General features: G+C 40.2%; 1 protein-coding gene across 7 annotated transcripts in view; it reads right to left on the reverse strand.

Annotated features, from left to right (window-relative positions):
- Position 1: 1 nt before the first annotated feature.
- Positions 2–15,069, reverse strand: part of NSD3 (nuclear receptor binding SET domain protein 3) — a 114,143-nt gene continuing 99,075 nt past the window's right edge. For 5 of the 7 annotated variants that reach the window (XM_007962206.3, XM_007962202.3, XM_037983561.2 and 2 more), the window contains 5 exons: positions 11,814–11,930; positions 9,877–10,018; positions 8,655–8,761; positions 6,634–6,838; positions 2–6,213 (listed from right to left, as the gene is read on the reverse strand). In XM_007962206.3, the coding sequence (XP_007960397.2) occupies positions 5,972–6,213; positions 6,634–6,838; positions 8,655–8,761; positions 9,877–10,018; positions 11,814–11,930 (813 nt within the window). In that variant the 3' untranslated portion in view covers positions 2–5,971. The remainder of the gene's footprint in view (positions 6,214–6,633; positions 6,839–8,654; positions 8,762–9,876; positions 10,019–11,813; positions 11,931–15,069) is intronic. The other 2 variants (XM_007962205.3, XM_037983565.2) reach the window with 1 other exon arrangement.

Below are 15,069 nucleotides of genomic sequence, written 5' to 3' on the forward strand. Positions count from 1 at the left end.
ATTTAATTTGGAACATACAGGACAATTTATTGAAGTCAATCTCAAGCAAAATCTGAAATCAGTGGAATGTCATTAAAAACCTTTCCAAATTAATCCTCACGGAAGCAAAAAACACATTGGAATTCCAAAGTATTTGTAAAATAAAAAAGGCAACATCAGTAAATATAATGTACAAAAATTATATGTTCCTACCAGCACACACATCAGTAAAGAAGCTTAAATATTACAGGCAATCCTAAATACACTGTAACTAGTCAACAATAAGCTATCTATATACAGGTTAACCAAGCTTTACACATTTCACACTATGCAATAAAACATAGGCCAATCAACAAAATCCTCAAAATATTATATATCTTGAAGTCTATGTGGCAACATCAAGTCATTATACAGTAATGCCCTAGTGGAACACCCCCAGGGAAAATGAACACTAATCCCTTAGTGTCAAGAGCTTCTAGCCAAGTCACAGAAACTCAAAAGAGATTGACTTTAGTGAATATTGATGCTTTGTTATTAAAGACTCAAGTCTCAAGTGATTTAGGCAAAATAACAGTTCACAGGATCTACAAAGTTTATTACAGATAAAGTACAGAAATAACCAATCTACAAAGATCATCATCATAAAGAACACGAGAAAATGAAAACGGAGTCTGTAGGTATCTGTGTTTTGTTGTGCAATATCACTCAAATGGGTACAAATGAATTTCTTGTATCAATTCCAAATATACACATACCCTTGTATATAAAAAATGATATTAGCCAGTTGTAATACTCATTTAGCATCTTGGTTATTAGTGGCAATATGATTTTCTTAACATAGGGCATGTAACAGGACAAATGAGATAAAATAATGACAACAAAGTAAGTTTTATCCAGTCCATTTCTAAACTGACAAGAATACCTTATCAATACCTTCTATAGGTAATCTGACAGATACTTGAGGGCTGTTTGCACACATCAAGTGTGTTGGCAGGCAGGGAGGGGAGCAGTAAAAGCTTAGGGTGCTTTCTCACTAACTAGCAGATGCAGTAATGCCACATAAGAAAACTTAAAAGACTGAATAAATGACTTTGGCATCTATTCTATTTTCCCTTTTTACTTACATGTAAATTACTTTTACAGCCTACTGAAGGACAGGCAATTCTCATCCCCCTCCCACTTCATACATACGTGCCACAAGCACCCAAACTTGTCACTTACGCAATGGACTGACCAAAACAAAACAAAAAACAGAAATGTTTTTTGAAAGACACAGATTACCCACATTTTGGGAGTGTAACGTAAGTGCAATTTTTTTGTTTTTTTCCCCTACATAGACATAGTAAAAGGAAAGAAGATGTGCTTGGGGACAGGGTTGACAAAATGACAAAATAAAGAACATACATAAGAAGTATTTGTAAAAATGCTGGTATCTCATGCAGGAGTCTCTTCCTCAAATGTGTTCAATCAATCCGAGCTATCTACTGTGAACACTCTCCCATTTGCAGAACTTCACCTTTAATCCACGCTAAAGAGGATAAGAGACTAGGCTACTTATTTTCAAAATGGTTTACAAAACAATGCTTTCTACTTCATAAATGTAAAAAGAAACTGTAAAATAAGGAGAATCTGAAGAGTTTCAAGTACTTAAAAAACCTGAATTCAATGAGGCAGAGGTCTCAATGTTAAAGTGACTACTTCGTACCTGTGGTAAACATTATCCCCCCCCCCCTTACCCTATTATAACCCCCTTTCTCCTGGTACCCCGCCCCAGGTAAAAGTTGGTGAGATTTCAGTATATACACATTTCCAACTTTTCAGTATTTGTTAATTCATTGCAAAGCTGTCAAATTACAGTATTCCCTAGTCCATCTGAAAATGGAACCAAGTTCTACTTTTTGTTTTACAAATAACCAGAGACCAACTCTAGGTGGCCCTAGGCTAAAGGAAAGTGTTTCAGTTAATCAATTCATGTCTGCACCAACTTGGACAACTGGGGGTGGCTGGATGCATCAGCCTTGTAAAAAGTAACTTTAGTCTACGCTGCCCAGAAATAAAGCAACTTTCCAATGTCCTTTTTCTCATGTGGAAGTACATAGAATGTCAGCTTCCCAGCCGTGAGGGCTCCATAGCCACTGTTTTCTTATCTTCTAAGAGGACATGGCAGGTGGCAGCCAGCACCTTGACTTTAAGGTGAATGCTAAAGGAAGAGCTTTGTATTTAAAATGAAATGAAAGACAAGCAACAAGTCCTGGGCAGTCCAGAGATTATATTCTCTACAGATGGCCTGGTTGCAAACTGTAGGTCTGGGTTTGAACTATTGGAATACACCATGCAAGAAACTACTCAAAAAGGAAATTCCACTTCATGATCTAGGAAAGTTGTTCAACAGCCTGTCCCATCTGAGGGTCCTTTACATGATACTCAATATCTCAGTTCTACAACATTATTTACAGACATGTTTTCAAATATTTTATGTAAATGGCAGAAGGGAGCTGGGGGCAGCCCCCCTGCCTCCATTACTGTTTTAGCTTTCAGGTATGTTCCTGACTTGTATAGAAAATTCCAAATTTTAAATGATTCTCAAACTCAGCCAGTTCTATAGATTAGGCCAGATCATTTTTGAGAATTAAGATAGAGTGGGAACTTGTTAAAACAAAAATGAAAATAAAACTCACGTCACTCCTGTATCTCTCCCTGATTAGACATTAAAGAGATGAATCACTGCCTCTGGCTGCTTCCGCCTTCCAGGAATGAAGGGCCATCCACTCTGCCCTTCTCACCCAGCCAGGGGCTGCTCTTCCCATTCCTCCCTCACAGCAGTGGCGGTCCAGCCCCTCCCTCCCCTGCACAGTGCCTGGGAAGGTTTCCCAGGATTTCATCTTTAGCTCTTCCTGATCCAATTTCTGAAGCTTTAGGCTGATTATCAAAAATCTTATGTTCACTTCTTCCTTCAACAAATTAACATGTGGTTAAAAAAAAATACCACCATTAGCCCATGCTGCTTTAAGTTATTTCATTGTTTGACAAGAATAAAAACCAACCACTTACACTGACCACATATAGATTTAAAAGTTAACAAATACCAACTTCAGACTATGAGTGAGCAATGTGTCTTTTGGAATATTTCATTGGTGTAGCACAGGCACAGTGCATGTATACTCATGCACACATAAAGGACAATTTTCTCTTTCTGTATGTATAATCTGCAACTTAAAAATATATAAAATAGGTCAACATTGACACTATGGAGATGTGAGGAGAGCTCCTTGGCACCGGCATGACTAAAACTGCTTTTTAGACCATTAAAGAACACTCATGGCCAAAGACTTCAGAACTATGGTTAGCATTTTTTTTTTTTTTTTTTTTGAGACCAGGAGTTTCGCTCTGTCGCCCAGGCTGGAGTGCAGTGATATGATTTTGGCTCACTGCAACCTCCACCTCCTGGGTTCAAGTGATTCTTCTGCCTCAGCCTCCCGAGAAACTGGGACTACAGGCATGTGCCACCATGCCCAGCTACTTTTTGTATTTTTAGTAGAGACAAGGTTTCACCATGTTGGTCAGGCTGGTCTCAAACTCCCGACCTCGTGTTCTGCCCACCTCAGCCTCCCAAAATGCTGGGATTACAGGTGTGAGCCACTGCACCCGGCAGCTATTTTGTTTTCTACTCTGATTTCTGAAATGGTGAAACAATCCTATTAATCATATATTTTTTAATTTCATCAGAGCTCTGTTACAGATATGACACAATGAAGAAGCTGCATAAAAGTACTGAAACCTAAGGTATCTGTAGTATATAGGATGTACCCTGGCTTACCATATAAAAGTCATTAGATAGTAAATAGCACTAAGTCTAAAAGCAAGGAGATAAGATTTCATGTTGGATACTGTTTCAACAAGAACTGTATTTGGAATATTAAAGGAAATCCTTATGTTAGTAAGTTTAAAAAACCAAACATCATATACAAAATAAAATTTTAGTATGATAAAACCTAGGTTTTCTTATTTTTTAAAAGGACATCAAACTCTATAATTGCTCAAGAGCAAAGTTTAGTGTTTTGGTGAGCTGTATTTCATCTTACTTGTAGCAATTATATTTGGTGACATGGATTGCATTTTCCATTTTGCTCTTTTGGGACCATATCTAATCAACAGAAGTATTGGAAGCCCAATGAGTCACCGCAGAATTAATTGCTGGAGTCAGGCAAATGGCAGTTTAGGAGCTTCAGTAAAAGAATTGTAGTGTTGTTTTTTACAAGAGAAAATCCAGTATAATTGCACATTTACATACAAAAAAAAGAGGCACAAAACAGCTTTTCACCCTCTTTCCATAGAAGAGCTCTAAATTGATAAGCAAATGGAACACTCAGTACAGCTGAAAGGAATGTGGTAGAGCATCTACCCTCCCTACCTTCATAAGGTTACTAGGTACTTGAGGGAAAATAAATGCTAACCAGGTACCAGCAATTGTAAGCAGTCAAAATTCACAGAGAAAGTTAACGTTCATTCAAGCTAACCCTAGACTTCTACTTAGTACAGTGTTACAACAATGTCTGACATTACTAATTATTTCATACAAGGAATACTGGAATATAGATATTCCTAAGCATTAAAAGCCAAGTGAGTTTGGTGAGCAGACATCTTGGTATACTCGCGTCTATAAGAGTCAAGCGTCACCGTCAACCATTTTTGCTAACACTGACTTTCTTGAGAGTTTTCTCCAAGTGCTTCCTAAGATGAAGTGTGTTTGTGTGGCTCTTATGTACCCTGTAAAAGTAGAAGTTCTTCCCCTTACTCAATGGGAGCAATCTTAAGTACTGGATAATAATAGAAATTCTTTACATGTAACCTGGGGATGCCCCTATAACTTTCACCCCCTAAATTAGGAACTCAACCAAAAAGATCTGTTCAAATACAATTCAAACTCACTTGTGTGGTTTTACCAGGAAACATGACTGAATGGTCAGGTGACAAAAGAAATGTTTGAGTAGGAGAGGAAAACAGAGACAAAAAATAAAATGCCTGTAATTCTTTCCAATTTAGACCAGGGTCTACAATAAAATTGGACAGAAAATGGTGCTTATATGATACAACTTTTGGTTTGTGCCTTCATCCCCCTTTAGCTGCCTTTATCAGTGTCAGGAAAACAGGCGTGACCATTCCAACTATGCTTCATATCCACAGAAACGCACTTCATCCAAAATCCAAACCATCCCTGTCAATGGAGAACGCTTCAAAAATCAGTGAGCACATCCATTCCTCTTTTTCCTTCCACCAAGGAAACACACCATATACCTTTCTATAAGGTAAAGTTACCATAGTACAAAGCCCACCTTGTTTAAGAACACAGATGTAAAATCCACCGAGGCATTGTTTTTAAGAGGCCAGATTTAATACTTCCATAGAGCCCTTCTCTAAGTCTATGAAAAGCATTCTGAAGGGAAAGAGAAGTGAGCCTACCTACTGCTCAGTAAAGAGGTATATAAAGCTTATCACACCCTTTCCTAGAGGGCTTTCTCAGATTCCTACTTAACACACACACACACTTGATTAGACTATTGAACTACACTTCTTGAAATTCCTAAAAATGAAAATAAATAAAGGAATGATGGCTACTTTTGCTTTATACAACCAAGGAACACATCTTAGACTTTAAATTTATCTCATTAACACAACTTTCTTTTCTCTTTGTTCTTATTTTAAAAGCAAAAACATTTCTTTTTCAAGCTGCAATGGCATTGAAGCACAATAAAAGGCAAGAAAAGACCAAGGGAATTTAACCCTCCACAAAAGAATCCCCAAACCAACCAAACAAAACAGAAAAACCAGACACCACCAACTGCTTCTGCCTGCATGAACTGGTTTCCCATTTTGGCTTTAATAAGGCAGTTCCGATGGCAAAGGCTGTATGCACTGTAGCAGTCTCTTCTTTTTAAATGCATGATCTATTTGCTTTTTTTCACGTAAATAGAAAGGAGGGGACACCACACATTTATTCTTTTACTTCTTCTCCATGATCCTGTGATTCCCATTTACATTTTATCTTGCTCCAGTATTCTGGTGACACAGGAGCCATGGGGTCATGTTCCGAGCAGCAGAGGCGGCCTTCCAGTGCGGAGGGAACCAGGGCCCCCTTTTCATGATCTTTACAAAATGAATGTGGACAGAACTCACAGAAGGAAACAGCTGCACTGCTGCACTCATCGCACTGATGCCACGGACACTCCCACTTTCCTAATTCGGGGAGAAGGGGAGGAAGAAGAAGTGCCCAAGTTAGTGCCTGTCTTGATTACCCATGAAAAACCCACGTTCCTTTTTCTCTAATTGGAGATGGAATTCAATTGAATACAACTCCAAATTTCAACCAAACACAGATCTGGGTGTATTATTTAGGACGGATGTGAGCTACTGGCCAAAACCCAACGCCATAGGTACCAACTACCCACCTATGGGAACAGTATACAAGAAACCAATCCTTGATGAACCACAGGGTATCCCAAATGTGTAAGGGGAAATATTTTTTTTGCCAGCATAATTTTTTGCTATTGTTTGCTCTATTCAACATTTCCTATCCCATGGCATGGAATATATTCTGAGTTACACATAGTTGGCAAAGATACAAGTTAGGGAAAGGGTCCTGAAGGTCCAGCTTACCATATGGTGGCTGAGTCAGGTTAAGGCATAGGAGGTGGTATGCTTTGGGACAGTCTTTTTTGTCACACATGACCAGCTCTCCACCATCTCCACATTGAAAACAGTAATCTTCATGCATCTGCTTTGGTTCTGTTTTGATCTTTCGTCTCTTCTGTTTTAACTTAGCATTTTTTGCCTTCTCTTCAGTTGTTGACGCACATGCCGACTGGCAGGAAAGAAAGGATCATAGTTTCAAACATCACAGACAGTGCATGAAGCTGGACACAGATAGGAAAACCCTACAACCTCATATTCATTTAAATTCATCTGTTGTATAATTACCTAAAAACATCAGAAGGCCTTATGCTGCAACAAATACTATAACAAAAATAAAGTTTTGTTTTCACTGACTTAAAAATTATTATTATTATTATTTTTTGAGATAGGGTTCTCGCTGTGTTGTCCAGGCCGGAGTGCAGTGGTGCAATCTTGGCTCACTGCAGCCTTGACCTCCTGGGCTCAAGCAATCCTCTTGTCTCAGCCTCCCAAGTAGCTGGGACTACAGGCGCATGCCATCATGCCTGGCTAATTTTTGTAATTTTTTTTGTTGAGACAGGGTCTTGCTATACTGCCCAGGCTGGTCTCAAACTTCTGGGCTCAAGTGATCCTCCTGCCTCAGCCTTTCATTGACTTTTTTTGGAGACTGAGTCTCACTCTGTCACCAGGCTGGAGTGCAGTGGGGCGATCTCATCTCACTGCAACCTCCGCCTCCTGGGTTCAAGCAATTCTCCTGCCTCATCCTCCTGAGTAGCTGGGACGACAGGCGTGTGCTGCCACACATGGCTGATTTTTTGTATTTTAGTAGAGATGGGGTTTCACTGTGTTGCCCAGGCTGGTCTTGAACTCCTGAGCTCAGGCAATCCGCCTGCCTCAGCCTCCCAAAGAGCTAGGATTACAGACATGAGCCATTGCGCCTGGCCTTCATTGACCTTTGAATAGGGTGCTTTTTATTATTTTTATTTAGTTAGTTTTTTGAGACGGAGTCTCACTCTGTCACCTATGCTGGAGTGCAATGGCGTGATCTTGGCTCACTGCAACCTCTGCCTTCTGGTTTCAAGCAATTCTTCTGCCTTAGCCTCCTGAGTAGCTGAGATTACAGGTGTGTGCTACCACACCTGGCTAATTTTTGTATTTTCCGTAGAGATGGGGTTTCACCATGTTGGTCAGGCTGGTCTCGAACTCCTGACCTTATGATCCACCAGCCTCGGCCTCCCAAAGTGCTGGGATTACAGGTGTGAGCCACCGTGCCCAGCCAGGTGCTTTTTATTTTTAATTGCAAAGGTAGTGGTAAATCCAAGCAACCTTTAGGCAACCTGTTAATTTTTTTCATTGTGGTATAATTCACATACCACAGAATTCACCATTTTAAAGTGTATAATTCAATGGCCCTTACTATTTTGTGGATTTTTAAAAACTTTTAAATTAGCTTTTTGCTAATTTCATATTCAACCTGAAATAAAATACATTCTCAGAACCTAACAGACGTTACCAAAACAAGCTTCCTTGGAAAGTCACAGTCTAAATGTTTGATAAGCCCAGCTGATGACCCACAAACTAATCCAGGTGCCCAACTGCCAGCAGGTTCCTGAGATGGTCACAAACACACAAACAGACTTCTTTTTTTTTTTTTTTTGAGACGGAGTCTCACTCTGTCACCCAGGCTGGAGTGCAGTGGCGCGATCTCAGCTCACTGCAAGCTCCGCCTCCCGGGTTCATGCCGTTATCCTGCCTCAGCCTCCCAAGTAGCTGGGACTACAGGCGCCCACCACCATACCTAGCTAATTTTTTGTATTTTTAGTAGAGATGGGGTTTCACCGTGTTAGCCAGGATGATCTTGATCTCCTGACCTTGTGATCCACCCACTTCGGCCTCCCAAAGTGCTGGGATTACAGGCGTGAGCCACCGCGCCCGGCCAGAGAGACTCCTTAACAGTCCTACTCCTTATCTCCTGTTGGCTGGGGGCGCTCCCCTGCAAGACTGACCTTTGGCCGCACTCCTAGAAAACCACTGCAGTTATCTGCCCCACAGTGGCACTCCGTTCTGCCGTTGCCCAGACAATCTAGGTTATAATTAAATGTTAACTCCATCCCTGAAACACAGGAGAAATAATTATTCAAACTCGAGTCATGGGGAAGAGAAATGCTCTCACAGGCACATTCCCCTGATGAAAAAAGAGACATCATTCTGGCATGAAGGCGTTTCCCTTGCCAGTGTTCTACCTCATTGATAACAGTGATGGTAAAAAAAGAAAAGGAGAAAAACATCCCCACCCATGAACAAAGACAGCAAAACTACACATCCTCAAAAGAAGTCATGTCCTTCTCAAAGCAGTGGTTGAAACCAATGTGACAGCATCTAAGAATCTGCAGGAGAATAGGTTCTAGTTCAGCCTTCTTTCCTATAGCTAACTCACACTAGTTTCTAAATGAACAATATGACCATGGAATTGTGACAATACTATTTCCAGTAATTACTGCCTTATATTATGATCAAATAAAGATCCAAAATGAAGGTTCACTGCATACACCAAAGATCCAGGGACTCAAACTAGGGACTCCTAAGCTTTCTTCTAGCTGGGCTTAAACAATCCACAATGAGTTCTAGAAACACAGTTTAAATCTGTTTTAGCTACAGCATTTCTCTTCTCACCTATTTTTCTACAAACTAAACAAAGGAGAAACCAAGTTTTGTTCAGATGCTGGATGGGTAAGGAAAAATGAAAACAACAGCTCTGGCTTCAGAGGCTTTTATGTCTAATTTGAAACAGAATGATCTTTCAAAGTGAAAACAACAACAAAAAATCCCAGCAACTAAGGAACCAGTTGCTGCTGACACAAGCTAATTACTGTTAATATGTTTTAAAAAGAAAACAACAGCTAAAACATCTGGTTACACTGTACGGACAGCAGCTTACTTGGAGAATTCATTCAGCAGGACTGTGGACACAGAATCCTGTCATACCCACTCTTACATAAAAGTTCTCACTAAATTCCTTTCTGAGGTTATAGATTTTTGCCTCTCACTGGCAGCTAACACTCAATTCTAAATATAACCTGCCTTTTATTTGAATACGTTTTCTAAATATAACCTTCCTCTTATTTGAATAAGTTCTTAAGCATCAAGCCTTGAAGAACCATGTCCTGACTCTATAGGATATTCTTTCTTCCTAGGGAGGAAAGCATGGGGAACGAGCCACTTTTTTACCTGCAGGAATATCACAGAGAGCAAACAGTCCCACTCGAACATCTCCATTCACTGTCCACTTTTGTGTTTCACAGTTGGGATTACAACTGTGGTTCATGAAGCGAGAATAATTTCCTTTGGGGCCGGCATCAATTATACGATCCTTCAGAAAGAAAAGAAAGGTACCTTTTTCATAAATCAAGTCTCTCCCAGAAACATCCAACTCAGTCAAGGATCACAGGCAGCAGCATTTTGCTACCAGCTGGTGTCTGACAACTGACAAATCAGGAAATGTGAGACTGCCTGGGCAATTTACTAAGTTCTTTCCCTTATTTGATGACCTTCAAGTCAAAGTAAAGTAATTAGGATAAAGTGGGATTTAGTTGCTTTTTAAGTTTGCTTCTAGAAACAAACAGACCACGGAATAATGCTATTTAGAAGATTAGTGGGTCAGAGGTTTAGGAATGATATTTTCTGATTAGAGAGCTCAAAGTTCTGATAACTACTCTGGTGTTTTGCTGTTAGCCTCCCTTTTCTGCTCCAAGCAGGAAGCAAAACTGGTATAGGAGGGGATACATGACAGCTTAGGCCAGAAAGAAGAAAGAAAAATGAGAAACAAAACTTGGAGATCTGTCTGATGGAAGGACTACCGTGTAGGATATATTCTCCAGTGCTTATCTATTTGCTCTGTTTTTAAAGTTCACAATACATTAAAAAGCTGAATTTTCAGGTTTCCTGAATTTGAACTCTAATAATCTGGATAAGCTCCACAGAACTGAGCCTCTAAAGTGCTGTCACGATGGCTGGAGGGGCCACTGGCAGGGAGGATAGGGTTGAAGGAGTCAGATCCCAGCAATCATAAAGAATGGCATTTTAACTGATGTTTATGAAACATGTTTATGAAAGTTGTAAAACTTTCAAACAATGACATATCAGTTAAAATACTTTTAAGCTCCATTTCTTACTTTAATGACACTCTGAATCTCAGTTTTAGAGATATGATAGCCTAGAACACAGGAAACATGGGTACTAGTCTTGGTTCTTAAAACTGTAACAAAATAGTCAACAAATCACTTATCATGGCTGGACATCAGCTTCTTGTCCTCTGTAAATGAGAGAACTGACAAAAAAGTTAACTGAGATAATGGATGTAATGTGTATCAAATAGGTCTTACAACTGCAGGGATTAAACTAGCAGTTTTACTATCATTTTTCTTATGACAGAACTCATTATTTTCCTCTTTTTTTTTTTTTTTTTTTGAGACAGGGTCTTGCTCTGTTGCCCAAGCAGGAATGCAGTGGTGTGATCACAGTTCACTAAAGCCTTGACCTCCTGGGCTCAAGTAATCCTCCCGCCTCGGCCTCCTGAGGAGCTAGGACCACAGGCACGTGCCACCACACCTGGGTAACTTTATTTTTATTTTTTGTAGAGACAGAGTCTTCCTGTGTTGCACAGGCCAGTCTCAAACTCCTGAGCTCACGTGATCTGCCCTCCTCAGCCTCCCAAAGTATTGGGATTACAGGCGTGAGCCACTGTGCCCTGCCAAAAAGTTTTAATATACAAAACAATGTGGAGTTTTGGCTACAGTAGAACTTTAATAACAGTGGCTTATAACTTAGAATCACAGAGTTGATTCTCTCCTTCAGTAATAAAGAAACTGAGGCCCAGGACTTTTTTGACAAAGAACTCAGACTAAAATCCAGATATGCTAACCCTGCTCTTGGTTTTATTTTCACTCACAGTGCTGTCTCACATGACATGTGCAAAGCTTCAGTATCATTCATTTTTGTACTCTGGTATAACTGGCACATTATAGTAGGCAGCACACTAGCTACTGCAAATCATTATGCTCTGCCTGAAGAAAAATCAAATTAAAAGAAACTGAGTTCAAATTAAGACTATGAAACAAAAACAAAAACAAATCCCTTTTTCTTACAAAAAAAAAAAGCAATTTTACCTTGGTAACAGTTAACATATAAAAATTAGTTACACTGTTCTCGTGGGCTCGCTTGATTCGCAATCTGCATTCTTCTTCATCAATTAATTCACCGACGTATTCATTTACAAATTCACCCTGGAGATAAATGTGCAATATGTAACTTAAAATCAGTGTATTATATAAAGCATTGCTTAATGATGCATGTATAACCCAAAATAATTAAAGAGAACCCTGAAAATATAACTTCAACCCTAGAAAGAAATGGTTATTTATTCATAGGCATACAGGTGGCATTATTTTTCTGGTATAAGCGCCTCAGAAGGTGACAATCTGCTTGCCTTTTCTTGCTGACAATACTATTTTTATAGTCCAACTGACAACATGTGGTACATCGCTGGGATCTGGGGATAAAGCTAACTTTAGCCTTTGAAGCTATATTATAACACACTTTTACTAGTTTGTGGCTATGCAAGTTTCGGGGTAAGACCTGGAAGAGATCTGAATCTGAAACAAGTGAGCTCTGTTTTTGTTTTTAAGCTTCTTTTGAAGTAATTACTGACACTCAGAGGAAGTGGCAAAAATAGTACATGGGAAATCTTGAGAACATTCACTCAGTTTCCCCCAATGGTAACAACTGACATAACTACACTATAATATCAAAACCAGAAAACCAACATCGGTATAATCCAGACTTTATTCAGATTTTACAAATTTTACATGCATGCATTTGTGTTTGTATATATTTCTATGCAGTTTTAGCAGGCATAGGATCACGTAGTCACCACTGCAATCAAGATACAGAGCTAGTGCCTCACCACAGAGATTCCTTGTGATACTCCTTTATAATCACACCCTTCCTCCATCCTTCCTCCACTCATCCCATCCTAACCCCTGGCAATCACTCATCTGTTCTCTATCTCTAGAATTTTGTCATTTCAAGAATGTTTTGGCTGGGCGCCGTAGTTCATGCCTGTAATCCCAGCACTTTGGGAGGTTGACGTGGGCAGATCACCTGAGGTCAGGAGTTCGAGACCAGCCTGGCCAACATGGTGAAACCCCGTCTCTACTAAGAACACAAAAATTGGCCAGGCGTGGTGGCACATGCCTGTAATCCCCGCTACCCAGGAAGCTGAGGCTGGAGAATTGCAGAAACCCAGGAGGCACACACTGCAGTGAGCCGAGATCGTGCCACTGCACTCCAGCCTGGGTGACAGAGTAAGACTCTGTCTCAAAAAAACAAAAAAAAAAAAACAAAAAAAAGGAACATTTTATAATTGAATGATATAGTACAGAACCTTTTGAGGTTGGCTTTAAAGAAAAAAACTCAGGCAGATTCCCTTGAGATCTACCCAAGGTGCTGAGTATATCAACAGGTTGTTCTTTTTAAATCTCTGAGTAGTGTTTCTGCCATTTGTTTAGCCATTCACCCATAGAGGAACATCTGAATTGTTTCCAGATATTGGCTTTACAAATAAAGCTGCTATGAACATTCTGGTGAAAGTTTTTGTGTGGACATAGATTTTCATCTTCCTGGATAAATGGCCAGGAGTGCGTCTGCTGCACCATATGGTGAGTGTATGTTTCCTTATTAAGGAAACTGCCAAACTACTGTCCAGAGTTGCTCTACCGTCATATGCTCCCACCAGCAGTTCATGAGATCCACTTTCTCCACGTCCTGCCTGCATCTGGTATTGCCACTATTTATCATTTTAGCTGTTCCTAACAGGCATACAGTGATAAGCTCCTTTTAAAATAAGAGCAAATATTATACATTCAACATTTTGTGTTTATAATTACATAATCATTAACCTTTTCACCTCAAAAGCATTGCTGATTCAGTCTAGGTCAACATTCTCTATAAGGACTTACCAGTCTTACAAATATATTTTAGAGGAAAATAAATATCTTGAAAAACAAAAATGTATTGGCTTATTTTATCAGATTTCTGTCCTATTCTCCCTCCCTCCCTCCACCCCACAAATTTCCACTAGCCGTTCTTATAGCTCTTGGTATCACAGAACTGTTGGTAGTCACTATCTGAAGAGAAGTACTGCATCACGTTTTCTGATTGTGGAAAATCATTAAGAACATAAGCCAATGGTCTTTAAAATATTTAATCTTTGTCTATTGATAACAATAGATTATAGTAAGAGAAAAGAAATGAATGGTTAAACTAGAAGGGCCCTAACCTCCCTGACTCTTCCTTTGGTGGCATGTGGTGAGTGAGCTTAGTGAGAAGCACTGCTCTGCTTCACGGAGCTGCATGTTTCAGCTGCGGAGCAGTCACTACCAAAGGTGACCGATGGCTTTTTCCCGCTCCTGTTTTTATCTACTGTATAAGCTATGACACGGAATTCAGTTAGAAAATGAAAAACAAGCCAGGTGTGGTGGCTCCTGCCTGTAATCCTAGCACTTTGGGAGGCTGAGGTAGGAGGACTGCTTGAGCCAGGAGTTTGAGATCAGCCTGGGCAACACAGTGAGACCCCATTTCTACAAAAAATAAAAAATATCAGCAAGGTGTGGTGGTGCATGGCTGTGGTCCCAACTACTTGGGAGGCTGAGGCAGGAGGATCACTTGAGCCCGAGAGTTCAAGGCTGCAGCGAGATGTGACTGCACCACTGCACTCCAGCCTGCGTGACAGGGCAAGACTCCGTTTCAAGGAAATAAAAACAAAATTGATCTGTAAATGCAGCACCATAAACAGTTAATTTCCTTCACTTTTTCCTTCCAGTCCTTTCTCACAAAGGACATGGGACTGTTCTGCACATTCGTCTATTACATACACTGTCAGCCTCAAATGGCTTTTCCTGTATCCAGTTTGGACTTTGTTATCAGCCGATGAACAACATTTTGCACTATGATATGATATCAAAGGGTAGCAGAAGATTGTACTGCCATCTTGGCTGCATTGCAACCTACTGTTACTATACCTAATGATGTTAGGGCAAATTTTCTTTTTGGAGATGGGGTTTCATTCTTGTTGCCCAGGCTGGAGTGCAATGGTGTGATCTCAGGTCACTGCAACCTCCACCTCCTGGGTTCAAGCAATTCTCCTGCCTCAGCCTCCCAAGTAGCTGGGATTACAGGCGTGCATCACCATGCCCAGCTAATTTTATATTTTTAGTAGAGATGGGGTTTCACTATGTTGGTCAGACTGGTCTCGAACTCCTAACCTCAAATGATCCACCTGCCTCGACCTCCCAAAGTGTTGGGATTACAGGTGTGAGGCACTCTGCCCGGCCTACGGCAAATTTTCTTTAGTGGAAACCTATA

This window comes from Chlorocebus sabaeus, chromosome 8 (assembly GCF_047675955.1).
Source record: "Chlorocebus sabaeus isolate Y175 chromosome 8, mChlSab1.0.hap1, whole genome shotgun sequence".
NCBI classification, from domain to species: Eukaryota; Metazoa; Chordata; class Mammalia; order Primates; family Cercopithecidae; genus Chlorocebus; species Chlorocebus sabaeus.